This window comes from Anguilla anguilla, chromosome 11 (genome assembly GCF_013347855.1).
Source record: "Anguilla anguilla isolate fAngAng1 chromosome 11, fAngAng1.pri, whole genome shotgun sequence".
NCBI lineage: Eukaryota > Metazoa > Chordata > Actinopteri > Anguilliformes > Anguillidae > Anguilla > Anguilla anguilla.
This window is the reverse complement of record NC_049211.1, coordinates 1,139,762-1,167,497: the sequence shown is the minus strand read 5'-3', so window position 1 is coordinate 1,167,497 and position 27,736 is coordinate 1,139,762. Positions and strand designations below refer to the sequence as shown.

Below are 27,736 nucleotides of genomic sequence, written 5' to 3'. Positions count from 1 at the left end.
GAATAAACCCTAAAATAAAAACCTGAGACGGTAGTACGTTGTTTAAGGCTGTATTTTGTAGGCGAATATACCGACATATAAAATATAAGACCCGCCAGTGGAAACCCTCGCGTGCACAAGTGATGCTTTATTTAGCGTATCACTGGCGTAACTGCATGAACTCTAGGAAATATAGGAACTATAGGAAATACTGTAGTGCTGCCGTTATAACAGTTCTAAATGCGTATAATATAGAAAACAGATGAGCAAACGAATAACTGATGATAAGCTTATTAATAGTAGCTTGACGCGAGTAGCAGCAAACACAACACAACCCACGTGCTCGTTTTATGCATTTAGCGTACTCCCTCCCGCTCTTAAAATAACTCCGACCCCCACCACCCCGCCCCCCCCCCCCCCCCCCCCGCCGATAACGCCCAGTCATTCATTGGCCTATTCCGCCCCCCGGCAGTAGCCGAAACCAGCCAGCCACCTCCCACAGTAGACTGCACGTAGCCTACGCGGTCATTCGTCACCGTAGCTGCCGCATATCTCGCAGTCTTGTTTTATTTTTGAACCATTGCTGTGACGCCTGTCCACACGCGTGCTCGGGTAACTCTCTACCAACGCCTGCGCTGCTTGAACCGGAGCAACACCTGTAACGGACGGGATCTCCTCGCAACTGAACGGTGGTTCTAAGATTGGCTAAGCGGGCCGGTCTCATTGAAAAGGTTGTCCTGTCACATCGACCGCTGCGCGTCTACAATGCATTGTCTGAGAACCCTGAGTGGGGCAAATGCGAGAGTTCTGCGGCTACTGGCGAAAAATGGTGCCGAAAAACCCTTGCTCGGGGGCAACAGCTGCGTCTTGGACCGGATGTGGACCCTTAATCAGCGCCTCTGTTGGGGCATCGCGTCGCAGAAACCGAAGTCCTACGTAGAACCCACGGCCATGGACTGCAAGTAAGACCAAACTGTGCCGATGTACTGTAATTCATGTTTTGGACCGTTGTTCGGGTTTCGGTGCTGTACTATAGGCAAGGACCAGTCACTGTAACCATATGGGTGTGGTATCGAATTCCAGGCGGACCGAGTTGTACTCACCCAGCAAGTTTTAGCCTAACCTGCAACACATGTAAAACGTTGGAAATGTATCTAAAACGCAGCCAGGGTAAGGGAATTCATGTAAGACAGTCTGCTAAACCAAGAAATAATGTAGGATTTATGCCAGACCTGCAGATGTCACAAATGACTAAGCTGCAACTTGCATGCCATCGAGATATTTCACAGATGGCAAACATCATCTTAATGATAATTTTCTTACAGATGCGTACGTACATATTTACATGTACACAACTGAATATTTTATTTGTTTGGTCCAGCAGATATGGAAAAAAAATCATACATGCTTCTTTAAAAAATTGATCAAATACGAAACCTAAAAAATAGTAGGCCTTGCCTTTAAATACACAGTATGCCTGGAGCATTAATTGCACATCTGTTAAATTTCTGGAGGGTGGGGCTCATTAATGAACCATAACCTGTTGGAATAAGTTTCTTCTCTGCTGTTGCAGTCAGGTGGAGGTTTTTTCGGTGACCTTACAGTAGCTTACCTGAAAAAATGTCACTTCGACTGTATAAGACTGTAAAGTTATCCTTATAAATCTGCAAGACATAGAGCAATTTTTCCCTGAATTATTGAATTGTCAATCCAAAAGGGCATGTGAGAATGTCTGTGGCATTCTTGAGAGAGAGACCTGCCCTCACCCTCCATTTGCATATCCAAATCCCCCACCCCTCACAAAAAAAGAAAAACACCCCCATGAATAATACCCAACCCCCACACTCAAACATACCTCCACCTCACCTTCACAGACAGCACCCCCAGTACATTACCCATCATGCATCGTTTCAAAACACTCAAATTCTGTGTTAATGTGCGCGGAGACGTGACCCCTAAAGACCCGCGGGCCGTGTGTGACCCCCGGCCCACGCTTTGCCCAAATCAGAGACCTCACCCTCACTGCCCTGCAGCACTACCGTGGCCTCCTGCATGTTGGTCTACAGACACACACCCCCCCCCCACAGAAAAGATCACCCCCGAACCCAAACATGCTTGTTTTCAATAAACATGACAATAGTCTTAATGACTCACATGCCATGGAGAGGTGCAACCCCTCCCCCCCCCCCTCCCCAGGATCCACACGGGCCAGTTCTACTGTACTGGTCACAGCTCCATGCAGGCTCCTGCACTGCAGATCCCCACTCCTCTTAGGGATGGGGCCTGGTGTAAGCATGAGAGTGTGTGAGCGTGTGTGTGTGTGAGCGTGTGTGTGTGTGAGCGTGTGTGTGTGTGAGTGGGCATGTTTTACTATCTTTTTGAGAACCAAATGTCCCCACAAGGATAGAAAGATGAGGAAAAGTATGCAAGGTGGGGACCTTTTGCTGGTCCCCACAAGTTCAAGAGGCTGCTTTAGGGTTAGGGTTAGTGTTACAATTAGGTTAAGGTTAGGGTTAAGGTTAGGCATGTAGTGGTTGGGGTTAGGGTTAGGGTTAGAGGTTACAGAATGAATGTAAGTCAATGGGAAGTCCTCACAAGTATAGCAATACAAACGTGTGTGTGTGTGTGTGTATGTGCATGTGTGTATGTGCGTGTGTATGCGGTTCATTGAACAGACTCTCTGTGTGTTCTGTCAGGCCACTGTCCAGTCTGGAGGACATGCTTTTTTACACCATCACAGAGGGAGAGGAGAGGATCCCCGTCTCTCGCTTCATCTCTGTAAGTACCGAGAGAGAGAACCGGCACGCGGAGAACCCGGGGGAACCCTGGAGAACCCTGGGGAACCCAACACCCACCCTCACCCACACACTCTGACCTCAGGCCACGCCTACATTCTCACGCCTCTGCCAATGAGAAGAGAGCAAACTGAGCAGCACTGAGCGTTTCACCAGGCCCCTCCCACCCAGCAGGCCCCTCCCACTCAGAAACTGCTTGTACAGTGTCACGTGGGGACATTTTCTCTTGGGCCTGCTCAGCTCAGACATGGCATTTCCCCCGTAAGCTGTGGTCTGGCAATGGGAGTTTAAAAGGGAAGAAATGGTAGGCACATTGACAGGTCCTGTAATGACCTCTTAATGTCAGTCCTGAAGTGGCTCTGTCGGTGGGAGTGAGTTGTACAGAGTGAAATATTTTTGCAGGCAGAAGAGGGCGAGGCGTCAGTCAGTATTTAACCTGCCTTCAGACCATTTCTGCCCCCTCAGGGACTCTTTGTGTGGAGCAGCCAGTCTTGGTTTCACCCTCCCCCACGTAGGTCATTATCTCTACTCTAACAGGGCATCGATCTATTATTTCCCACTTTCTGTGTCCAAATAAAGATGGTGTAATTAGAGAGGGGGTGGAGAGTAAAACAGTCATCCAGAATGTTTACATTAATTTTAAAGAACTGCGTGGCTGTCTGAAAAAAGAGCTGTAGAAAAAAGAGTTTGGCCTCTGCATATTTTGGATTTGTTCATAAATAGTTGAAGTAGCTGTTGAGGCAGTGTTGGTGGCCATTTTAGTGAGGTCTAATGACCCTGGCTATTTAGTGTCGGCCATTTTAATGAGGTCTAATGACCACAGTTCTCTCCTAGTGGTCATTCCCTCCATTGTCCACATGCTTAGGGCCTGGTATTACAGTAGAGCAAATACCCGAGGGCAGCGGTAACCAAGCCTGCTTCTGGAGATCTACCATCCTGTAGGTTTGCATTTCAACCCTAATTTGGCACACCTGACTCTTATAATAAGCAGCATGACAAGATCCCCAGCTGTTGAATGAGGTGAGTCTTGTTAGGTTTGCCTGTAATGTAGTGTTTGGAATGAAAACCTACAGGATCTCCAGGAACAGGTTTTGTTAGTATTCATGATGAATGGGGCTGAAACAGCTGAGGTGAACTGAGTTCTGCAGTCTGATGTAATTATGAGAACTACAGGACCCATAACACCCTGCTCACACTACAGGACCCATAATGCACTGCTCACACTACAGGACCCATAAAACCCTGCTCACACTACAGGACCCATAACACCCTGCTCACACTACAGGACCCATAACACACTGTTCACGCTACAGGACCCATAACACCCTACTCACACTACAGGACCCATAACACCCTGCTCACACTACAGGACCCCTAACACCCTGCTCACACTACAGAACCCATAACACACTGCTCACACTACAGAACCCATAACACACTGCTCACACTGAAGAACCCACAACACACTGCTCACACTAAAGAACCCATAACACACCTCTCACACTACAGGACCCATAACACACTGCTCACACCACAGGATCCATAACACCTTGCTCACACTACAGGGCCCATAACACACAGATAACAATACAGGACCCATAACACACTGCTCACAATACAGGACCCATAACACCCTGCTCACACTACAGGACCCATAACACCCTGCTCACACTACAGGACCCATAACACACTGCTCACAATACAGGACCCATAACACCCTGCTCACACTACAGGGCCCATAACACACTGCTCACACTACAGTACCCATAACACACTGCTCACACTACAGGACCCATAACACCCTGCTTAAAGTGCTCTGAACCAAGCATCATGGGCCTGACCAGTGATTGGCCACTGAGTGAGATTTTGTGAAGTTAATAAAAGATGAAGCTAAAATGAGTTGTCAATCACTGACTAGTTTGAACCAATGAGAAGGACTTGGTCTCACTAGTAAAGTGCTGTGATTGGTTGTCTTAACTACTGCTTGTATTTTTTCCATAGATTGCGTTGTTGCCGTTCTCGCTGTGTTAGTGTTAATCAGTTTAACCTTCAGGGTCCAAGTTGAACTATGCGGTTGTTCCCTGCACTTGGACCGGTACTTCTCTCTAGGGGTTTCGTCATACTTGTTCCTGGTTATGGTTATACACTTTGTTGTACGTCGCTCTGGATAAGAGCGTCTGCCAAATGCCTGTAATGTAATGTAATGTAATGGTTGAAATCAGTCACAGACAGAATAAAGGAGCTCTGCTTAAAGTTCGTTTTCCTAAACGTTCTTCCTTCTTCAGATCTTCAGAGTTTGCTTTAGCGGGAATAAAAGCCTTTCTTGTTTGTGTGGAAAGCATTAAACCATGAATAGTTAATTGCATGTTGTAATGCCCAAGGCTATTTTTTTAAAATGTACTTTTATTTCAGCGAGTTTAACCACTAGACTTTAAAACTGAAATGTAGCTTGAATTTTTACTAACCATCTGTTCGACTGGGTGCTTTTAATTTTTAGTCAGGGATTTATATTTGATTAAGGGACTCTCCCTCTGTGCATGAGACTTGCTCACCTGTTGTTTTGACGTGAGCATCTCTCTGTCAGGGCGTGGGGGTGTGGGGGTACAGGGAACAGGGGGCTGTGGGTTTGGTCTGTCGGGGTGTGGGGGTACAGGGAACAGGGGGCTGTGAGTTTGCTCTGTGGGGGATACAGGAAATAGGGGGCTGTGGGTTTGATCTGTGGGGGTGTGGGGTACAGGGAACAGGGGGCTGTGGGTTTGGTCTGTGGGGGTGTGGGGGTACAGGGGGCTGTGGGTTTACTCTGTGGGGGTGTGGGGGTACAGGGGGCTGTGGGTTTGGTCTGTCGGGGCATGGGGGTGTGGGGTACAGGGAAAGGGGGCTGTGGGTGTGGTCTGTCGGGGCGTGGGGGTGTGGAGTACAGGGAAAGGGGGGCTCTGGTTTGCTCTGTGGGGGTACAGGGAACAGGGGGCTGTGGGTTTGGTCTGTCGGGGCGTGGGGGTGTGGGGTACAGGGAAAGGGGGGCTGTGGGTTTGGTCTGTCGGGGCGTGGGGGTGTGGGGTACAGGGGGCTGTGGGTTTGGTCTGTCGGGGCGTGGGGGTGTGGGGTACAGGGAAAGGGGGCTGTGGGTTTGGTCTGTCGGGGCGTGGGGGTGTGGGGTACAGGGAAAGGGGGCTGTGGGTTTGGTCTGTGGGGGTGTGGGGTACAGGGAAAGGGGGCTGTGGGTTTGGTCTGTCGGGGCGTGGGGGTGTGGGGTACAGGGAAAGGGGGGCTGTGGGTTTGGTCTGTCGGGGCGTGGGGGTGTGGGGTACAGGGAAAGGGGGCTGTGGGTTTGGTCTGTCGGGGCGTGGGGGTGTGGGGTACAGGGGGCTGTGGGTTTGGTCTGTCGGGGCGTGGGGGTGTGGGGTACAGGGAAAGGGGGCTGTGGGTTTGGTCTGTCGGGGCGTGGGGGTGTGGGGTACAGGGAAAGGGGGCTGTGGGTTTGGTCTGTCGGGGCGTGGGGGTGTGGGGTACAGGGAAAGGGGGCTGTGGGTTTGGTCTGTCGGGGCGTGGGGGTGTGGGGTACAGGGAAAGGGGGGCTGTGGGTTTGGTCTGTCGGGGCGTGGTGGTGTGGGGTACAGGGAAAGGGGGGCTCTGGTTTGTGAGGCCGCAGACTGAGCTGTGAACACTGCGGCTTCTGGGGGGTGGGGGGGGTGGGGGGGGGGGTGGGGGGGGGGGGGGGGGGGGGGGGGACGTTTGAGAGGGTCTTCAAAGCGGGCCGATGTCTGAAGTGTGGAGGCAGCGACAGACTCACACTGACATAATGAGCACAGGGCCCTATACAGAATGTGTGTGTGCGTGTGTGTGTGTGTGTGTATGTTTATGAGTTTGTGTGTGTGTGTATGTATGTATACAATTGCGTGTGTGTGTGTATGTGTGAGTGAGTGTGTGTGTGTGTGTGTATGTGTGATTATGTGTGCGTGTGAGATTTTCCATAGGCAGAACTGTCCCCTTGTGACACTCAACACTGATGCCCCCCCTCCCCCCCCCTCCCCCAAATGCCCTCACACCCTGTCCTGCAGCTGTCACTGTGCTGCCACAGAGAGATGGGGGAGCAGAGCTGTCATGTGAACACACACACACACACATACACACGTACACACATACACACACACACACACACACACACGCACACACACACTCATACACACACACACACACACACACTCACACACACACTCACGCACACATGCACACACACACACACTCACACGCACACACTCATACACACACACACACACACACACACACACACACTCATGCACACACGCACACACTCACACGCACACGCACACATGCACACGCACACACTCACACACGCTTTCTCACATACATACACACACACACACGCTCTCTCTCTCACACACACACACACACACACACACACGCACACACAGTCCAGGAAGGCTCCTACCCAAACATTTTTTAACATTTATTTTGTTGTAGCTTAAAATACGCCTGAATTGGAAATCTGGAGGACAGTCATTAGTACTCACAACTTCCCCTTTGATAGACAGCCCTCTAAGCGGACTTGCGCTATGGGCAAATACGATAAACCTCCTGAAACATACAGGGACCGGGGTGAGTGTTTACGGTCCACGCTGGTCTATTTTTGGACGTTTGACATGTTGTTAAGTTATGTATCTTTGTGACACTAGCGTGTTAGTTAGCCAGGAGCACGGGTGCCGGCGTGTGGAAAAAGGTTCACACGAGGAGCCGCACGGTGTCAGGGAAATGTGACGTTTATAAATGGATCCACATGCGTGGGTCGATGCTTGGGCTTGGAGACAGGCCGCTGGGGATTTTACAGCTGATCGCTGCGTTTAATCTGTGGAGTTCTGACATTTCTGTATGACTGCATTAAATCTTAAATAGTACAAACTTTGTTCTGCAGCTACTTTTAAAATTGACAACCACCATAAAGACTAACATAACATAATATAGACTAACATAGACTAACATAACATAATATAGTGACGAAACAGGCCATTCAGCCCAACGATGCTCGCCATTTTTCTCACTAAATTAGTGCTCGGATTACCAATATACTAGATAGTATCTAACACTGTATCAAGCCCTCTATCAAGCCTACCAAAATCAGAAGATGTTCCCCCACCTAAATACTGTAGCGTCAGACTAAAACATCACAACAAACGTGTATGTAAATACAAGACGTGTCGTAACGTGAATTGACAACGGGATAACTCCTGTGAGGGCGGCTGTGTATGATTGGCTGATGATCACCATGGAGACTGGAGAGTCTAACCTACCCATCATGCTCCTGCTCAGGCGCTGAAGAGTACAGGGCTGCTGACCTCTGACCCCCGGCTGACGGACTGCATGCATCATCTGCGGCGGTCTGTCCAGGATTCCGCTGGGGGGGCCATGATGGACCGGGACCTCTTCAGGAAGTCAGTTCTGCTTTCCTTTCGTCCATTCCTCCCTGTCAGTCTGTCTCTCATTCTCTGCCCTCGTCTAGCTACTGTGTGTGTGCGGGCGTGTGTGTGTGTGTGTGCGTGTGATGGAAGGGTATGGGTGTGTGTATGTGTGTGCGTGTGCGCGTGTGTGTGTGTGTGTGCGTGTGCGTGTGCGTGTGCGTGATGGAAGGGTATGGGTGTGTGTGTGTGTGTGTGTGTGCGTGATGGAAGGGTGTGTGTGTGTGTGTGCGTGATGGAAGGGTATGGGTGTGTGTGTGTGTGTGTGTGGAAGGGGGGAGGGGGGGGGGGGTGTATGTGTGGGTGTGTGTGTAGGGAAGGGGGATGTGTGTGTGTGTATGTGTGTGGGGGGTGTGTGTGTGTTTGTGTATAAACACCGTCAGGTGTACACTGTCACTGTGAGAAGGCACATTCAGTTCATGCTTCTTCTATTTACATCATCTTTCAGGCTGAATTACAGTCAGTGGCACTGAGTCAGTACTGCTGTATGCTCAGAGTCAGTACTGCTGTAGGGCACAGAGTCAGTGCTGCTGTAGGGCACAGAGTTTGTACTACTATAGGCACAGAGTCAGTACTGCTGTAGGCATGGAGTCAGTGCTGCTGTAGGGCACAGCGTCAGTACTGCTATAGGGCACAGAGTCAGTACTGCTATAGGCACAGAGTCAGCACTGCTGTAGGGCACAGCGTCAGTACTGCTGTAGGGCACGGAGTCAGTACTGCTGTAGGGCACAGCGTCAGTACTGCTATAGGGCACAGAGTCAGTACTGCTGTAGGGCACAGAGTCAGTACTGCTATAGGCACAGCGTCAGTACTGCTGTAGAGCACAGAGTCAGTATTGTTATAGGAACAGAGTCAGTACTGCTGTAGGGCACATCGTCAGTACTGCTGTAGAGCACAGAGTCAGTACTGCTATAGGCACAGGGTCAGTACTGCTGTAGAGCACAGAGTCAGTACTGTTATAGGAACAGAGTCAGTACTGCTGTAGGGCACAGCGTCAGTACTGCTGTAGGCACAGAGTCAGTGCAGCTATAGGGCATAGTGTTCTGTGTGTTACCTGTCACAGGTGATTCACATTGTTTCGATGATGGGTACTGGGTAGTGACACAGTGCTTCACAGTGCATGTTACCTGCGTTAGGAGTGTTACCTGTGTTGTGGGTGTATTAGGAGTTTTATCAGGTGTGTTACCAGATGTACCTGTATTGCAGGTGTGTGGGCAGTAACCTCGTCCTCCTGACCCAAGCCTTCAAGAAGCAGTTCATCATCCCAGACTTTGAGGCCTTCACTTCCAACATCAATCAGCTGTACGACCAGGCTGAGAGACAGGGGGGGGGGCAGGTGAGTTTGCCCCGCCCCCGACATGCTCTCTGCCAGGGTCTCATTCATCTTGTCCGTTCTCCCAACAGAGGGGTCCTGTTTTTAACTAAAGCCACTTAGGGGTTTACAGCATGAATATTATAGCACTAAAAATGTAGCCCATTCAACCACCACCTCTCTATCTCTCTCTCTCTCTTAATAATTCAGTTATTCACACAGGGATTCTTGACACAAACGTTTAGCCAATGTTTCCCGGCTACACAAGAAAATATGGCTGACCCCGTCTCTACAGCATACCAATGAACAGAAAATAGAATTGTTTGATTGTTAAGAATGTCTCTCCCTCCTACAGGTAGCGGACTATATTCCTCAGCTGGCGAAGTTTAGTCCCTCTCTATGGGGCGTATCACTGTGTACAGTGGATGGACAGCGGTAAGAGAGTAAATCTATTATAACACGTACAAGCATACAATGACTATCACGGGATGAATGCCTACTCGATTCTGATGCGCTTATATATCGCGTACAGGCAGAGTAGAAAGCTTTATCACTTTGCAGGCAAGTTCCGTATTAATAATACTCGCAAGCATCGCGGCTATTTCAGTCGGATCGCCCATAATTCACCGCCGTTCCTTCTAATTAGTTTGAACGCGATTCCAAATTCTAAAAACAAACGGACACGGCAGCGCATCGGTATCTCTGTGGAAATCACATCTCAACGCAGCTGAGGGAGCCTTTGCAGTTTGTAAAAGCAGCAGGATTCGTTTGGCCAGTTTACGTCATATGATTACGAGAGTGAACAAAACTTAAAACCGATTCCTACTCTTTGTGCGTGGTAGCTAACCGTCACGAAGCAATTAATCGGTGATTATGACATGTATGCGGAATTCTAAAAAGATTTCTTTGGAAATGGCTTAACTAGGAGGAATCTTTAACTTATATTTAAAATATATATTTTTAATGTTTTGGGCACCATGTGTATTACCAGTGGTGGAAGAAAAGAAAATATACCTGAATATGATTTTCTAAATGAATGAATATAGTGACAAATTCCCCCCATAATGGGTCTTAATGAGGAGTTTAACAATAATATTGATATGGAAAAAAAAATTAAGCCAGCTGTTTAAGGGTGGTATAAAAAAGGTGCAAAAACAGTTGCAAATTCATCAAAAACCTCTCTCTCTCTCCATGCTCAGGCACTCTGTGGGCGATACCAAGGTGCCGTTCTGCCTGCAGTCCTGTGTGAAGCCTCTAGGGTACGCTGTGGCTGTGCACGAGGCCGGCACTGAGCATGTGCACCGCTACATCGGCAAGGAGCCCAGCGGCTTCAAGTTCAACAAGCTGTCACTCAACGAGGAAGGTGTGTGAGGCCACGCCCATTGTCCCGCCCACACCCATTCACTCTCGCACTCTGCACATTCACCTGCTCACTCCACACATTCACCCTCTCCACACATTCATCCTCTCACTCCACACATTCACCCTCTCCACACATTCATCCTCTCACTCCACACATTCACTCTCTCCACACATTCATCCTCTCACTCCACACATTCACCCTCTCCACACATTCATCCTCTCACTCCACACATTCATCCTCTCACTCCACACATTCACTCTCTCACTCCACACATTCACCTTCTCCACACATTCATCCTCTCACTCCACACATTCACCCTCTCCACATTCATCCTCTCACTCCACACATTCACCCTCACCACATTCACCCTCTCCACACATTCACCCTCTCTCTCCACACATTCACCCTCTCCACACATTCACCTGCTCACTCCACACATTCACCCTCTCCACATTCACCCTCTCCACACATTCACCTGCTCACTCCACACATTCACCCTCTCCACATTCACCCTCTCACTCCACACATTCACCCTCTCCACACATTCACTCTCTCACTTCACACATTCACCCTCTCCACATTCACCCTCTCACTCCACACATTCACCCTGACCACATTCACCCTCTCCACACATTCACCCTCTCTCTCCACACATTCACCCTCTCCACACATTCACCTGCTCACTTCACACATTCACCCTCTCCACATTCACCCTCTCACTCCACACATTCACCCTCTCCACATTCACCTGCTCACTCTACACATTCACCCGCTCACTCCACACATTCACCCTCTCTCTCCACACATTCACCCTCTCACTCCACACACATTCATCTTCTCCACACATTCACCCTCTCACTCCACACATTCACCCCCTCACTCCACACATCCATCCTCTCACTCCACACATTCACCCTCTCACTCTAACAGAAGCTGTCTGTGTGTAGGTATTGGGCTGTAGTTTCACTCCTGATTCTCCCCGTTTCTCTGCAGAAAAGCCACATAACCCCATGGTCAATGCAGGTGCCATCGTCGTCAGCTCTCTCATCAAGGTAAAGCACAAAACACCTGAAAACACTGCTCTGAGCATGCATCATTATGTGTGTGTGTGTGTGTTTGCGTGTGTGCGTGTGTGCCTGCGTGCGTGTGTGTGTGTGTGTTTGCGTGTTGTGTGTGTGCTGGCAAGTGATGCCAGATTTGTAGGTTAAATAAACATGCAACCTGCGTCACCGGCTGCTGGTTGACCTGGAGGCCAGACATGGATGCGAGTCGCGTTTTCGGGGGATTTTTGGGGGTCTTCTGTAAACTGTCAGCAAAAACATCCACATCAGCCGCCACTGAGGCAGAGACTGACTCCAGATTACAAGAAAATTAAAACTGAGAATGACTCTCATGCACAGAATTAGGTATTTAGAGCACTATTGCCATTGAGAATGACTCTCAGGTTCAGAATGAGGTTTTTAGGGCACTATTGTCATTGAGAATGACTCAGGTTCACAATTAGGTATGTAGGGCACTATCCTCAGTGTTTATTTGCAGAGCACACATAAAATCAATCATTAATTCATCTGGATTTCTTGCCTTTGAACGCAAAACACACTATTTGTGCCAAAAAATGATCTTTCAAGGCAGCTGCTCTGTGATTGGTGGAGAGCTCCTCTCCGGTTTCTTTGCAAAAGGTGGCATAATGTTGTTCCTACCGCTGTGTGTATTATCCTTGCATTAAGCCTTGCGTTGGATGCTTTCACACACGAGAGCAGTTAATCACTGATAAACAGAATGGAGTGACAGTGAAGCAGTTTGAGCAGATTTAGTCTCTCCCCTCGGCCTTTTCACAGTTCAGTCCTCAGTCTAGGTCAGGTGACCACATCAGGTCAGTCCACTCGCACCCTCAGCCAAACCTCAATATCCACACGGCAACCTGCCAGCCGCCTCACCCCACACAGGTTCGTTTGTGTTTAATGTTGTGACCTGGTTCCTGACTGGCTGTTTATTGGCTGCTTCCTGTGCGTGTCACAGGGGGAGGGGGGGGGGGCATGTGAGACGGAGTGGGTGTGTGTGTGCGGGCGTGTCGTCAGCCAGCCGATTGGACTCTTGCGGGAGGTGTGTGTGGAATTTCATCAGTAAAACATGCACAGAGGTCAGCAGAGAGAGAGGGAGAGAGGGAGAGAGAGAGAGACAGAGAGCGAGAGCGGTAGAGGGTGAGAGAGAAGGAGAGAGAGATAGAGAGCGAGAGCGGTAGAGGGTGAGAGAGAAGGAGAGAGAGACAGAGAGCAAGAGCGGTGGAGGGTGAGAGAGAAGGAGAGAGGAAATAAAGATGACATGTCTCAAGCAGGCAATATGAGGTCAGGTTTAATCTGTTGCAATCTGTGGTAATGCATTGCATTACAGTTATTTGGCTGGTGTTTCTTACCCAGAGCGACACACAGTACTGGAGAACGTCAGCAATACAAATATGCAGCATCGCCAAGAAGGCGCAATAAGTCTAATATTAACCTAACAAACAACAATTTGTATTTCAACAGCCGGAGGCTGATAACCTTTACACAGCTACGCCTGTAATCATTAATCTTGTAACGGCCCAGAATTTCTTTTTCCACATTAATGGGAGTCAGTGTAGGTCATGTTCCCCAAGAGCAGTCTGTGACCCTGTCGTAGCCTGTCCTTAGATTTGACTCTCGGGGGAATGGGCAGAATCATCCGCGTAACAGCGGGAAGGACGTAGATACTGTGTCTGATAGTGTGGGCTGACAGTGGGAAGGACGTAGATACTGTGTCTGATAGTGTGGGCTGACAGCGGGAAGGACGTAGATACTGTGTCTGATAGTGTGGGCTGACAGTGGGAAGGACGTAGATACTGTGTCTGATAGTGTGGGCTGACAGCGGGAAGGACGTAGATACTGTGTCTGATAGTGTGGGCTGACAGTGGGAAGGACGTAGATACTGTGTCTGATAGTGTGGGCTGACAGCGGGAAGGACGTAGATACTGTGTCTGATAGTGTGGGCTGACAGCGGGAAGGACGTAGATACTGTGTCTGATAGTGTGGGCTGACAGCGGGAAGGACGTAGATACTGTGTCTGATAGTGTGGGCTGACAGCGGGAAGGACGTAGATACTGTGTCTGATAGGGTGGGCTGACAGCGGGAAGGACGTAGATACTGTGTCTGATAGTGTGGGCTGACAGTGGGAAGGACGTAGATACTGTGTCTGATAGTGTGGGCTGACAGTGGGAAGGACGTAGATACTGTGTCTGATAGTGTGGGCTGACAGCGGGAAGGACGTAGATACTGTGTCTGATAGTGTGGGCTGACAGCGGGAAGGACGTAGATACTGTGTCTGATAGTGTGGGCTGACAGCGGGAAGGACGTAGATACTGTGTCTGATAGTGTGGGCTGACAGCGGGAAGGACGTAGATACTGTGTCTGATAGTGTGGGCTGACAGTGGGAAGGACGTAGATACTGTGTCTGATAGGGTGGGCTGACAGCGGGAAGGACGTAGATACTGTGTCTGATAGGGTGGGAAGGCCTAGCATTACCGGAGTCCCATGTTTACATGTATCTAACATAACATGATACTTAATCTGATTGTTAATATTACAAAATGGCCAGAATATGTGAAACCTTTTTTTTTTTTTTTTACTGTAACAAAAGATCCACGATGGCTTATTAAATGAAAGCTCTTATTTTATTTGTTCATTTTCTTTGAGGGGACTCTACCACAGACTCTGTGTCCTACACAGCTCTTTATTAAACTGAAAACATTTCAGAATCTGTCCACATTGATTCAGTGAGTTTTTGACATCAGATAAACCGAAGTCTGTTTGGCAGTTGGGGACGTGCATTCACAGGGGGACTGATTGACCGTAGACGGTCTTGGTTGAACGGACTGGGACGGAAATTGGGGTTGAGGTTTTAGACCCTGAAGACTCCCCTAGGGAACCTCAGGGGTTTTTAAAAAGCCAAGACACAACCCGGACATTATAACCCCAGTGAGATGCTCACTCCAGCCACATTCAACATGACCTCTGACCTTTCAGGAGAATATAAGCCCCAGCAGTTGGGGAAGCATGTGTGTTTGGCAGGGTCGTTATGACCCATCTGTGATCTTAGAGGACACTGAAACCCAATCATGACTTGAGGCCTAGGACACCCTGAATGCGGCTTCATATTACCATCCCGGGACAAATTCATTAATAACTAAACCGCCCCAGCCAATGAAAGACCTCACCACGGCATCTGCAGCACTTAAATGAGACTACATTGCCATCTTGTGGCAGAAGGGTTTATTGCACCTTATTGCTGTTCACACTCGATCGCTTAAATCAGGGATTGACGAAATGGGAAATTGGAAGAGTGTATTTTAGAACATTTGGTTTCTTATGATAAAATATTGTAATTATTTGTAAATTAATATATTTGATTTTAAGATAAAACCAACCTTGTCTTTAGTCATTCTTGTAAATCTTATTGTTATTTTTCACTATGTTTACCCCTGATATTGATTGATAGTATATGACATCACATCTTAGATGTACATCTGTTTACTCATGAGTTAAATAGTCGCTGCAGGGCCTGCTGTACTGATGTTGGGGTCCCCAATCAGAGGGGTGCTACTCTAGGGGGCTTTGAGAAAGGCTTGGAACCCTTAACCTTTTTCTGTTCTTTTACTTCCAGCCTGGATCCAATAAAGCAGAGAAGTTTGACCTTGTGAGTATTTCTTTAAAGTCCTAACGATCATAAGTCTCTTGTGCTAAACCCCCTTCTCAATCTTTGCCTGATATGGTGTTTCTTTTTTGTTTTTTTGCTATTACGCTGGCATTCATTTGGAAATGGTATGTCCCTGAATTATGGTAGAATTACATTTTACATTCAGCATGTTTGAGTGTAGTGATTCCACACACACAGAACCTGTATCATTAGTTTAATGGACCTGTGACTGGACACATTGGGACCCATTTTAGGTTTGCTAGACCCAACCGGAATTTCTACACACAGGATCGACTGATGGCTACAGCCATATCGTTCTGAGGATTAATAAAGAAAGGATACCTCTCACATGAGCGGTTCTCTGGGCATCAGATTCACTGTCACCTCTCTGTTCACAGATGATGGACTTCCTCAAAGGCATGGCCGGCGGAGAGTATGTGGGCTTCAGCAATGCAACGTGAGTCTCCCAGAGCATGGACAGCTGCACTGTGGTACAGCAGAGAAGTGTGGTACAGCAGCAGTGTGGTACAGCAGAGAAGTGTGGTACAGCAGCAGTGTGGTACAGCAGAGAAGTGTGGTACAGCAGCAGCGTGGTACAGCAGAGAAGTGTGGTACAGCAGCAGTGTGGTGCAGCAGTGTGGTACAGCAGAGCAGCAGTGTGGTACAGTACAGCAGCAGTGTGCTATAGCAGAGCTGCAGTGTGGTACAGTACAGCAGCAGTGTGGTACAGCGGAGCAGTGTGGTACAGCAGAGCAGTGTGGTACAGCAGCAGTGTGGTTCAGTAGGGAGCAGTGTGATATATTAGAACAGCAGTGTGATACAGCAGAGCAGCAGTGTGGTATAGCAGAGCAGCAGTGTGGTACAGTACAGCAGCAGTGTGGTACAGCAGAGCAGCAGTGTGGTACAGCAGAACAGTGTGGTACAGCAGAGCAGCAATGTGGTGCAGCCATGGTGTGGCACAGCAGAGCAGCCATGTGGTACAGTAGAGCAGTAGTGTGGTACAGGAGAGCAGTGTGGTACAGCAGCAGTGTGGTTCAGTAGGGAGCAGTGTGGTATAGCAGAGCAGCAGTGTGGTATAGCAGAGCAGATGTGAGGTACAGTAGAGCAGCAGTGTGGTACAGCAGAGCAGCAGTGAGGTACAGTAGAGCAGCAGTGTGGTACAGCAGAGCAGCAGTGTGGTATAGCAGAGCAGCAGTGTGGTACAGTAGGGAGCAGTGTGGTTCAGTAGGGAGCAGTGTGGTACAGTAGAGCAGTGTGGTACAGCAGCAGTGTGGTATAGTAGGGAGCAGTGTGGTATATTAGGACACTCATATGAACATAAGGTCACATCTGTGTGGTTTGACAGGTTCCAGTCAGAGAAAGAAACTGGGGACAGGAATTTTGCCATTGGATACTACCTCAAAGAGAAACGTGTGAGTTGAGACTTCTTCTTTTGCTTCTTTTTCTTCTTCTTTCGTTTTTGGATGTTGTCATCCAGAGCACTGTGGTATTATTATTATTATGACTAGTATTATTTTAGCCCGTGCATGTCTCTTATATCTCTCTCTCTCTCTCTCTCTCTCTCTCTCTCATATCTCTCTTTCTCTCCTGCAGTGCTTTCCCCGAGGAGCAGATATGATTGCTGCGCTGGACTTCTATTTCCAGGTACCCTGCAGATCTCTGTGCTCCTGCACACCTGGACAGGACTATGTTTGACTGTGTTTCTGGGCACACCTGAGCTCACCTGTGCTGTTCCTCTACCTGCAGCTCTGCTCCATAGAAACCACCTGTGAGTCGGGCAGTGTCATGGCCGCCACCCTGGCCAATGGGGGTATCTGTCCAATCACAGGCGAGCGCGTGCTGAGCGGAGAGGCCGTGCGTAACACGCTCAGCCTCATGCACTCCTGCGGCATGTACGACTTCTCCGGCCAGTTCGCCTTTCACGTGAGTTACACACACTATACACACACACTATACACGCACTATACACACACACACTATACACACACTATACACGCACTATACACACACACACACTATACACACACACACACACACACTATACACATGTACGACTTCTCCGGCCAGTTCGCCTTCCACGTGAGTTACACACACTATACACACACTATACACACACACTACACACACACACACACACACACACACACACTATACACATGTACGACTTCTCCGGCCAGTTCGCCTTCCACGTGAGTTACACACACTATACACGCACTATACACGCACTATACACACACACTACACACACACTATACACGCACTATACACACACACTATACACGCACTATACACACACACTACACACACACTATACACGCACTATACACACACACTATACACGCACTATACACACACACACTATACACGCACTATACACACACACTACACACACACTATACACGCACTATACACACACACTATACACGCACTATACACACACACTATACACGCACTATACACACACACTATACACGCACTATACACGCACACTACACACACACTATACACGCACACTACACACACACTATACACACACTATACACGCACTATACACACACACACTACACACACACTATACACGCACTATACACACACTATACACGCACTATACACACACACTATACACGCACTATACACACACACTATACACGCACTATACACGCACAATACACACACACTATACACACACTATACACACACACTACACACACACTATACACGCACACTATACACGCACTATACACACACACTACACACACACTATACACGCACTATACACACACACTACACACACACTATACACGCACTATACACACACACTATACACGCACTATACACGCACACTACACACACACTATACACGCACTATACACGCACACTACACACACACTACACACACACTATACATGCACACTACACACACACTATACACGCACTATACACACACACAATACACGTTATACACACACACACGCACAGGCACACGCACACAGTATACACACACGCACTATACACACACTATACACACACACTACACACGCACTATACACACACACTATACACGCACTATACACACACACACTACACACACACTATACACACACTATACATGCACTATACACACACACACACACACACTATACACATGTACGACTTCTCCGGCCAGTTCGCCTTCCACGTGAGTTACACACACTACACACACACTATACACGCACTATACACACACACTACACACACACTATACACGCACTATACACACACACTATACACGCACACTATACACGCACTATACACACACACTATACACGCACTATACACACACACTACACACACACTATACACGCACTATACATGCACACTACACACACACTACACACACATTATACACGCACACTACACACACACTATACACGCACTATACACGCACACTACACACACACTATACACGCACTATACACACACTATACACGCACACTACGCACACACTACACACACACTATACACGCACTATACACACACACAATACACGTTATACACACACACACGCACAGGCACACGCACACACTATACACACACGCACTACACACACACTATACACGCACTATACACGCACACTACACACACACTATACACGCACTATACACGCACACTACACACACACACTATACACGCACTATACACACACACAATACACACGCACAGGCACACGCGCACACGCACACACTATACACACACGCACTATACACACACTATACACACACACTACACACGCACTATACACACACACTATACACGCACTATACACACACACTACACACACACTATACACGCACTATACACACACACACACTATACACGCACTATACACACACACTATACACGCACTATACACACACACACACACACACACACACACACACACACTATACACATGTATGACTTCTCCGGCCAGTTCGCCTTCAACGTGAGTTACACACACACACACACACACACACAGTACACACACCGACACACTATACACACACGCACATGCTCTCACACGCACACACACGTGTGCGCACAAACACATGCACACATATACACACTCTCACACATACACAAACACACATGCTTTCTCGCGCATACAAACACACATACACTCACACATGCACATCAGTCAACCAAATATACTTGCACCATGGAAACGCACACACTTAAAAGCTTTCATGTCTCTCTCTCGCTCCCCCCTTACCCCCCTCTCTCACTCTCTCAGGTGGGCTTACCTGCAAAGTCTGGAGTTTCAGGTGCAGTGTTACTGGTGGTTCCCAACATCATGGGGTTAATGTGTTGGTCGCCCCCTCTGGACAAGGTTGGGAATAGCATCCGGGGGATTCACTTCTGCCAGGTAGGCATGAGACTGAAGCAATCACCTCCTCCCAGAAAAGCTGCAGTTTGCCATCGGTCCTGGTTCCAGTTTTAAAGACCATTAAGAACATAAGAATGGGTGGAGCAGTGGCAGAATGGTTAGGGAACTGGACTTGTAACTGAGGTTGAAGGTTTGATTACTGGGTGGGGTGCTGCCAGTGTGCCCTTGAGAAAGATACTTAACCTGCAGTTCTTTGGTAAATGTGCAGCTGTATAATTGGATCATGTATAAAGATTGTAATCTGTGTAAATCTCTCTGGATAACAGCAACTACAAGAATATCTAGTTTTGCTTCCTCTACTCAATAGCTAACCCTAACCCTAACACTCCAAATTTCAATCAAAAGTTTAGACAAAAGATTCAGAATGTTTCATTTTCTTAATGGGGATGTGAGTGTTTGGTCAGGTGTTCCAGGTTGTAGAGTGAGGGGAAGAATATGGGGATTATTAGCGATGTTCGCGCAGCTCATTCTGGCAGTAAAGCTGTGCTCCTGGTGTAAACCTCTGCTGTAGAACAGAGGGAAATATACTGTGGGGTGCTGGGGTGCTGTGAGTCTAAGTGCCAGTTTGTGTGTTAAATCGGAAGCTGACCTGGGTTCTCTGGTGTAATTTGTCTGAATCTCAGGAGTTGGTGTCCCTATTCAACTTCCACAACTATGACAACCTGAGACACTTCGCCAAAAAACTGGACCCGCGCAGGCCGGCCGGGGATGACAGGGTAAGACTGATGCACACACATGCAAGATTCACACACGCTTGTATCTCATGCACATCTATGCAAGCTTCATGTATCTTAGCTTCACTTATATGTGTTTGCCTCCCAGACACACACAAGGAAAGCTCTGAAAAGCTACAAGAACTGTGAAATATCTGTTGATTTAAATGCAGGGTTCTTTGTTTAACGCATTCACTCCCTCTTTCAGAACATATCTGTGATCAACGTGATGTTTGCGGCCTACAGCGGGGACGTCTCAGCCCTCAGGAGGTACGATGGCCATCCGTAACTGAGCTCAGATTGACAAACAGGCCGAACCAGGCCTGAGACCAGACCCAGAGCAGCCAAACCAGGCCCAGAGCAGCCAAACCAGGCCCAGAGCAGCCAAACCAGACCCAGAGCAGCCAAACCAGGCCCAGAGCAGCCAAACCAGACCCAGAGCAGCCAAACCAGGCCCAGAGCAGCCAAACCAGACCCAGAGCAGCCAAACCAGACCCAGAGCAGCCAAACCAGATCCAGAGCAGCCAAACCAGGCCCAGAGCAGCCAAACCAGACCCAGAGCAGCCAAACCAGGCCCAGAGCAGCCAAACCAGACCCAGAGCAGCCAAACCAGGCCCAGAGCAGCCAAACCAGACCCAGAGCAGCCAAACCAGGCCCAGAGCAGCCAAACCAGACCCAGAGCAGCCAAACCAGGCCCAGAGCAGCCAAACCAGACCCAGAGCAGCCAAACCAGGCCCAGAGCAGCCAAACCAGATCCAGAGCAGCCAAACCAGACCCAGAGCAGCCAAACCAGGCACAGAGCAGCCAAACCAGGCACAGAGCAGCCAAACCAGACCCAGAGCAGCCAAACCAGACCCAGAGCAGCCAAACCAGACCCAGAGCAGCCAAACCAGGCACTGAGCAGCCAAACCAGACCCAGAGCAGCCAAACCAGGCCCAGAGCAGCCAAACCAGGTCCAGAGCAGCCAAACCAGACCCAGAGCAGCCAACCCAGGCACAGAGCAGCCAACCCAGGCACAGAGCAGCCAAACCAGACCCAGAGCAGCCAAACCAGACCCAGAGCAGCCAAACCAGGCCCAGAGCAGCCAAACCAGACCCAGAGCAGCCAAACCAGACCCAGGGCAGCCAAACCAGGCCCAGAGCAGCCAAACCAGACCCAAAGCAGCCAACCCAGGCACAGAGCAGCCAAACCAGGCACAGAGCAGCCAGACCAGACCCAGAACAGCCAAACCAGATCCAGAGCAGCCAAACCAGACCCAGAGCAGCCAAACCAGACCCAGAACAGCCAAACCAGGCTCAGAGCAGCCAAACCTGATAAACTAAGCCAGGCCAATCAGGAAGAGAATGATGGGCTCACAGAATTAAGACGAACATATTTAACCCAACAACCCAATATTTCCTTTTCCTTGTTTACATGCTCATAATAATTCCTCTCCCCCCCTCACCTCCTCCCCCTCTCCCCCCACCCCTCTTTCCCTCCCTCTCTCTCCCCCTCCCCCCCCCGCCCCTCTCCCTCCCTCTCTCTCCCCCTCCCTCCCCCTCCCCCCCCCGCCCCCCCCCCAGGTTTGCTCTGTCTGCGATGAACATGGAGCAGCAGGACTATGACTCCCGCACGCCTCTGCATGTGGCCGCCGCTGAAGGTCAGTGTCTACAGGGCTCTGATTGGGACACACCTGCTCCCTTATCCAATTAAAAGCTCTGTTTGAGACACACCTCTTCTCTTATCCAATGAGTGACGTCCTCTGCACTGTTCTTGAGCGAGTGGATTACCTGTTTGCACTTTGCATTATTTCTCATTGTAAATCATCCTGGATAAGAGCGTTTGCTAAACTCCAGTGATTGATAAATACAGGTGATTGTTGTGCCTTTATGCCCATGTTAGCTGTTTAGAGCATGCTGGGAAATGTGTCTACAGCTCTGACACCTGACTGTGAAGTGACAGCATGGCAACTGTGTCAGTCATACGGGAGGATTTGGCATTTTTATTATTTTTGAGAGATTTACTGTGAGCTTAAAGTGCTAAATGAATGAAGCTTACCCACTTATTTCTGTTCCGCCTGCGTGTCTGTGTGCGTGTCTGTGTGTGCAGGACATGTGGACGCTGTGGTGTTTCTGACTGAGCACTGCAGAGTTAACCCTTTCATCAAGGACAGGTAAGAGTCGTGACTTCCTCCTTCAGTTTCTCTCTCACAGTCACATTCAGTTTGAATCTGGCCTTTTTCAGCTCAGGCTTGTAGCAGAGTCAAACCTGTTCTATCAGGCCGAAGGCCTTCTGGGTTTGTCTCTACAGTCATGCGATGAATACAGATTTCACATTTTCCTTGACTCTCTGCTGCCCCCTTCTGTCAGGTGGGGGAACAGTGCACTGGATGATGCCATGCAGTTTGGGCAGGAGAGCGTGGTGAAAGTTCTGCAGGAGTACCAGCGCACTCACCTGCTGCTGGAGTCGCAGTCAGACTCCGAGGACCATGGGAAGCTGAAGGCTGTGGACAGCGTGGTTTAGCCAATCCCGGGCCTCGCTCTCCTACGACCACAACCCAGAGGCGGGATTGGCCCGGCTACGTTTCGCTTCTCTCTGCGGAGTTTCTGAGCGAGGACGACGGACTCAAACCAACAGGAGCGCAGGCCCCACCATAGGCTCCAGCGCAGAGCTGTCAGGTTGGGCTGAGCTCTGCTGGGCCAATGACAAGTCAACGACTCGCCTTCACTTCTGCAGAGAGAGAGATCTGTCTGTATGCACACACACACGCACGCACCACACAAACACATGAACACACATGCACACACCACACACACACATGAACACGCACACATACACGCACGCACGCACAACACAAGCACATGAACGCGCATGCACACACGCAGGCACTCTCACACACGCACGCACAACACAAACACATTAACACGCACACACAACACACAACACAAACACATGAACATGCATGCACAACACAAACACATGAATGCGCACGCACATGCACACACACACACACACACACAGACGCTAGCATGTATCTCTATGTACCAGTGTTTTTCCAACAACTGGTGTTGCACACGTTGTATTCATACTTTCCTGTTGTTCCTGAGTGCGTTTAGTCTGGGGTTTTGTAAAATAATTTACTGTTGTGTAAATCTGATATTCATAGCTTTATTTCAAATCCAATGTGCTGGAGTACAGAGCCAAAACAGGAAGAATTGTGACATTGTCCCAATACTTTCGTATTTAACTGTATATTTAATGCAAGATGGTCTATGAATGTATGTAATATTGCCGATGTGAAAACCAGTGAGTGCCTTCCAAACAAAAAAACTGCCAAGAGCAAATGCTGATAGTCCCAAAAGTCTTACGTTGAACCTTTGATTACCTCGGATACACCTGCGGCCAGTACAGCTTTCATCTGGATGTCCCCCCAGTCAGGTTTCCCAAGCGTACATGGGCCACCTGTCTGGGTCACAAAGCCTTTCACATTTTTGTAAATCACTTGTACTCAAAGACTTGTGCCTTTTTGCCGGACGTCTTCACTCGTATGAATTTGGGCTGCTGAGATGCCCTGCTGTGCCAGGCTGGTCTGGCTCGCACAGGACAAGCAGTTCTGCACTCATCCCTCCTGATGAAAGGTCTGGTGGTGATATGGGAATTTAAACGCTGCCTGTTGTAATGAGCAGGGCGCTATGCTAACATTTTTTCCAGGGAGCACATGAGTTTGAAAAAGCTTGGAGCACACTAATGCATTAGTTAGTTGATGTGCTCCGAAATTATTTTTCCAGTTAGCACATCAAATTTCAGGAGAAAATTCTCTTGAAATGGGAGCAACTTTTAGAAGCCTGATGTGTGCTGCTCAATCACCATTAATGCGTCCCTGAGGACAGTGCAGGATTGTTGGAAATGGTTTTGATGTCTTAGCCCTACAGAGCGAACAGCTTTGGAGGTCACTTGCCAAAACAGGAGAAAACTCACTGCAATGTGTATGGATGTAAGTCTGAGCTACATACCGCTCTACTGTAAATAAAGATGAACAACTGAACAAGTAGTGCACTTTATTTTATTATGTAAATGTTTCTGGTAACAGGTCCAAGCAAGGTCCTAATTAATACATTGTGAAATGCTTTAAATTTGCTTTAACAAAATGATGTAAAAAAAAAAAAACTGGTTAAACTTTTTATGGCTTTTCTCATAACTGCCTGGAGGCAACTCCCGTAATGCACATCTTTTAACACGATGTAAAGTTTATTGCAAAGACACCCTGACAAGATGAGGCAGAAAATGAGCTTTGGGTGACGGAGTTTGACTCGGGCATTATAACCTGAAAACATGCAAAATGGACACGCCACACTTAGTCCCTGCTCGCCACTGCGCCAGAACTGAGGAGGGAACCTGCGTGCAGCACTAAGAACAGCACTAAGAAACCGCTCTGCACGTGCACGGTGACCGCAGTGCGAGATCCTCGAGTCTTCCTTTCCTCACCGCCGATGACATCACAACCCCCGGTTCCCACAGTTTTGGGTGCAAATCTGAATGTGTATCAGTCTCACTCCAGACCCGGGGGCACCTCCACGTCCGAGTGGGTGAGCAGTTCCCCGTCCCACAGGGCGAAGGCGGGACACAGCGGACCCCTGAACGGGGCCCTGATTCGGTGGATCACCAGGGGCTCCTGAATATCCACCAGCCCCAGCCAGCCTGCCTCATAGTCCAGCAGCAGCCCCACCCTGTCCGGCTTGCCCGCCAGGGACACGGGCACCATCTCGTTGGTGGTCATGGCGAACCACTTGCGCTGCACGTAGGCGAACACCCAGGAGCAGCTGTTGGTGCCCACGCAGTCGTCCCGGGACATGCTGGCCTCCGCCACGCCGACGCGGAACTCCTGGGACTTGCGCACGGTCACCTCCCAGTAGTGGCGCCCGCCGTCCACGCGCCCGTCCCCGAACACCACCGCCCAGTCCCGGAACCGCTCGGGGTTGTCCAGAACCAGGCTGGGGTCCAGACCCAGAATTCGGTAAATGACGCCCGTGTTCTTCTTGAAGAGGTCCAGGCTGCTGTGGGCAGTTCGCTCGTCCAGTTTAAATTGCAGACCTGGTTTGAGGGGTGGGGTGTAAACATGAGCGCCTGATGTTGCACTTGCATATCACACTGCATTTACACGACAGTGAAACACATTAATAGTTATACTTGGAGTGAAATTTGTGCAAGTGTGTTGTGGTATTACAGCAACACATTTACACAAATTTCGCTCCACGTATGGCTATTCACCAACCATTCGCCATTGCAATCGCTCCTTCTTTTATTGCATCATTTAGGGGCTTTTCATCTGGTTAAAGCTATACCTCTTGGTTAACTATGAGTTAGCTAGTTATGTAAGTTATGCCCCATATCTAAGTTAGCTAACACGCCAAGTCAAACTCCACACAAAAAACACGAATGGTCAGCCCCGTTTACCCTCAAAACCTTAGTCTACGGACATATAATTGTAGAGTTAAATGAGACTCAAGAGAGTGAACTACAATGTTTAAAACGTCTACCCAGTCGTATCACTTTGAACAAAGAGTAGAGTTCCTGGCTGAAGTTGCACGTGAGCTAACTCAAGCTACCAAATGAACGAGGTGAGACGAAGAGAGTGGTAAACAGCCTGGAATTAGCATGCTAGCTACGTACGCACACCCAATCTGACCTCTAGATAGCATATGACTGTCTGGAGTCATGCTAAAGGAACGAATAAACGAAATAGCATCGGCTACTCACAGTTCCCCGCTGTGTTGCTGACGTACCGCCGCTGCGGCGACAGACACAGCACGCGAGACTGGCTGTGCAGGACCGCGTTAAGGGCTCGTGGCCCCGCGCGCCTGCACAGCGCTAGGCTCCGGGGCGCTGCCATCTTTCCCCGATCTTGAACAACACTGCGAGTATATCACTTACCGTACGCATGCGCGCAATTCAGAACCGGAAGGCTGGTTTTCCCATTGTCATGGATACACAGAAATGTTCTGTGGATGGACCTCATTGTCGCAAACAGGTCTGTAATTGCTCTCTTTTTGTGGAGTCGCAATATCTTTGGCGCTTCTCGTTGTTAAAAAAAAGTGGAAATCAAGGATTCCATTGAACTGTCCCGACACGTGTTATTTGAACAATGTTTGTACAAAACATAAGCAGCGGTTGTGCATATAGAATGTTTCCACACTAGATGGCGCTCACAGCTCTTTGAAAAAGTTTTCACGACCATTATGAGCAGATGAGACGGAATGTGAAGCATCCACAGACTGTTCTGGGCACCCAGAACACCCGTTTCGTCTGTACACTGCGTCACCAATGAAGGAGCTGTTGACTGTATCACCCCGTTCAAAACGAAGAATCCACAGATACCAAATGTTGTTTCACGTACACCAAGTTAAGTGAAGTATCCCATGTCGTAACAGAATGAGACACTTGTCACTTTTAAGAATATACATAGTGCATCAGTATGGGTATTTAAAATCATATGGTTTACATAACATCCAAAATACATGCTGTGGACATATTAATTTCCATTGCTGGGCAGGTCCACGGTAACTGATGGTACAACTGCAGGATATTCACCAGGTGAAGCTCAATACGGATACATAATAGAGACTGATACAGTGCAGTCCTCCAGCTCTCTGGATGTCAAATGAAACTATGGACATGAGGTCACAGTGCAGACCTGCTGCTTTAATTTGAGCGTATTTGCACCCGTATCGGGTGATCCGTGTGGGAATTACAGCTTGTTGTTATACATAGTCCCCCTATTTTGAGCGACCAAAAGTGATTGTGCAATCAGCTTCTCAGCTGTTTCTAGGCCAGTGGTGTGTTGTTGCATCATAGTTCATGCACCAGAAAGCTAAGAAAAGGTCTAGAGTTGATTCCAGGTGTGGAATTTGGAGTCTGTTGTTGTTGTCTTTCAACACGAGGACCAAAGAAGTGTCAGTGGCAGCAAAGCAGGCCATTGCAAGGTGGAAAAATCTGTATAAATCCATCAGAAACC

At 48.8% G+C, this 27,736-nt stretch overlaps 2 protein-coding genes across 2 annotated transcripts; one reads left to right on the top strand and one right to left on the bottom strand.

Annotated features, from left to right (window-relative positions):
- Positions 1 to 451: 451 nt before the first annotated feature.
- LOC118208244 (glutaminase kidney isoform, mitochondrial-like) lies at positions 452 to 23,579 on the top strand. Its single transcript, XM_035382731.1, has 18 exons — positions 452 to 941; positions 2,676 to 2,757; positions 8,100 to 8,221; positions 9,452 to 9,581; positions 9,913 to 9,992; positions 10,757 to 10,920; positions 11,914 to 11,972; positions 15,595 to 15,627; positions 16,026 to 16,084; positions 16,973 to 17,039; positions 17,221 to 17,271; positions 17,374 to 17,550; positions 19,880 to 20,011; positions 20,656 to 20,748; positions 20,954 to 21,015; positions 22,308 to 22,384; positions 22,834 to 22,897; positions 23,094 to 23,579. The coding sequence occupies exons 1-18, from the start codon at positions 745 to 747 to the stop codon at positions 23,245 to 23,247; spliced, it is 1,803 nt and encodes a 600-aa protein (XP_035238622.1). The 5' UTR covers positions 452 to 744; the 3' UTR covers positions 23,248 to 23,579.
- Positions 23,580 to 24,765: 1,186 nt separating this feature from the next.
- spryd4 (SPRY domain containing 4) lies at positions 24,766 to 26,651 on the bottom strand. The gene is made up of 2 exons (XM_035382732.1): positions 26,482 to 26,651; positions 24,766 to 25,815 (listed from the first exon to the last, which is right to left on the bottom strand). The coding sequence occupies exons 1-2, from the start codon at positions 26,612 to 26,614 to the stop codon at positions 25,274 to 25,276; spliced, it is 675 nt and encodes a 224-aa protein (XP_035238623.1). The 5' UTR covers positions 26,615 to 26,651; the 3' UTR covers positions 24,766 to 25,273.
- Between the last annotated feature and the right edge of the window lie 1,085 nt (positions 26,652 to 27,736).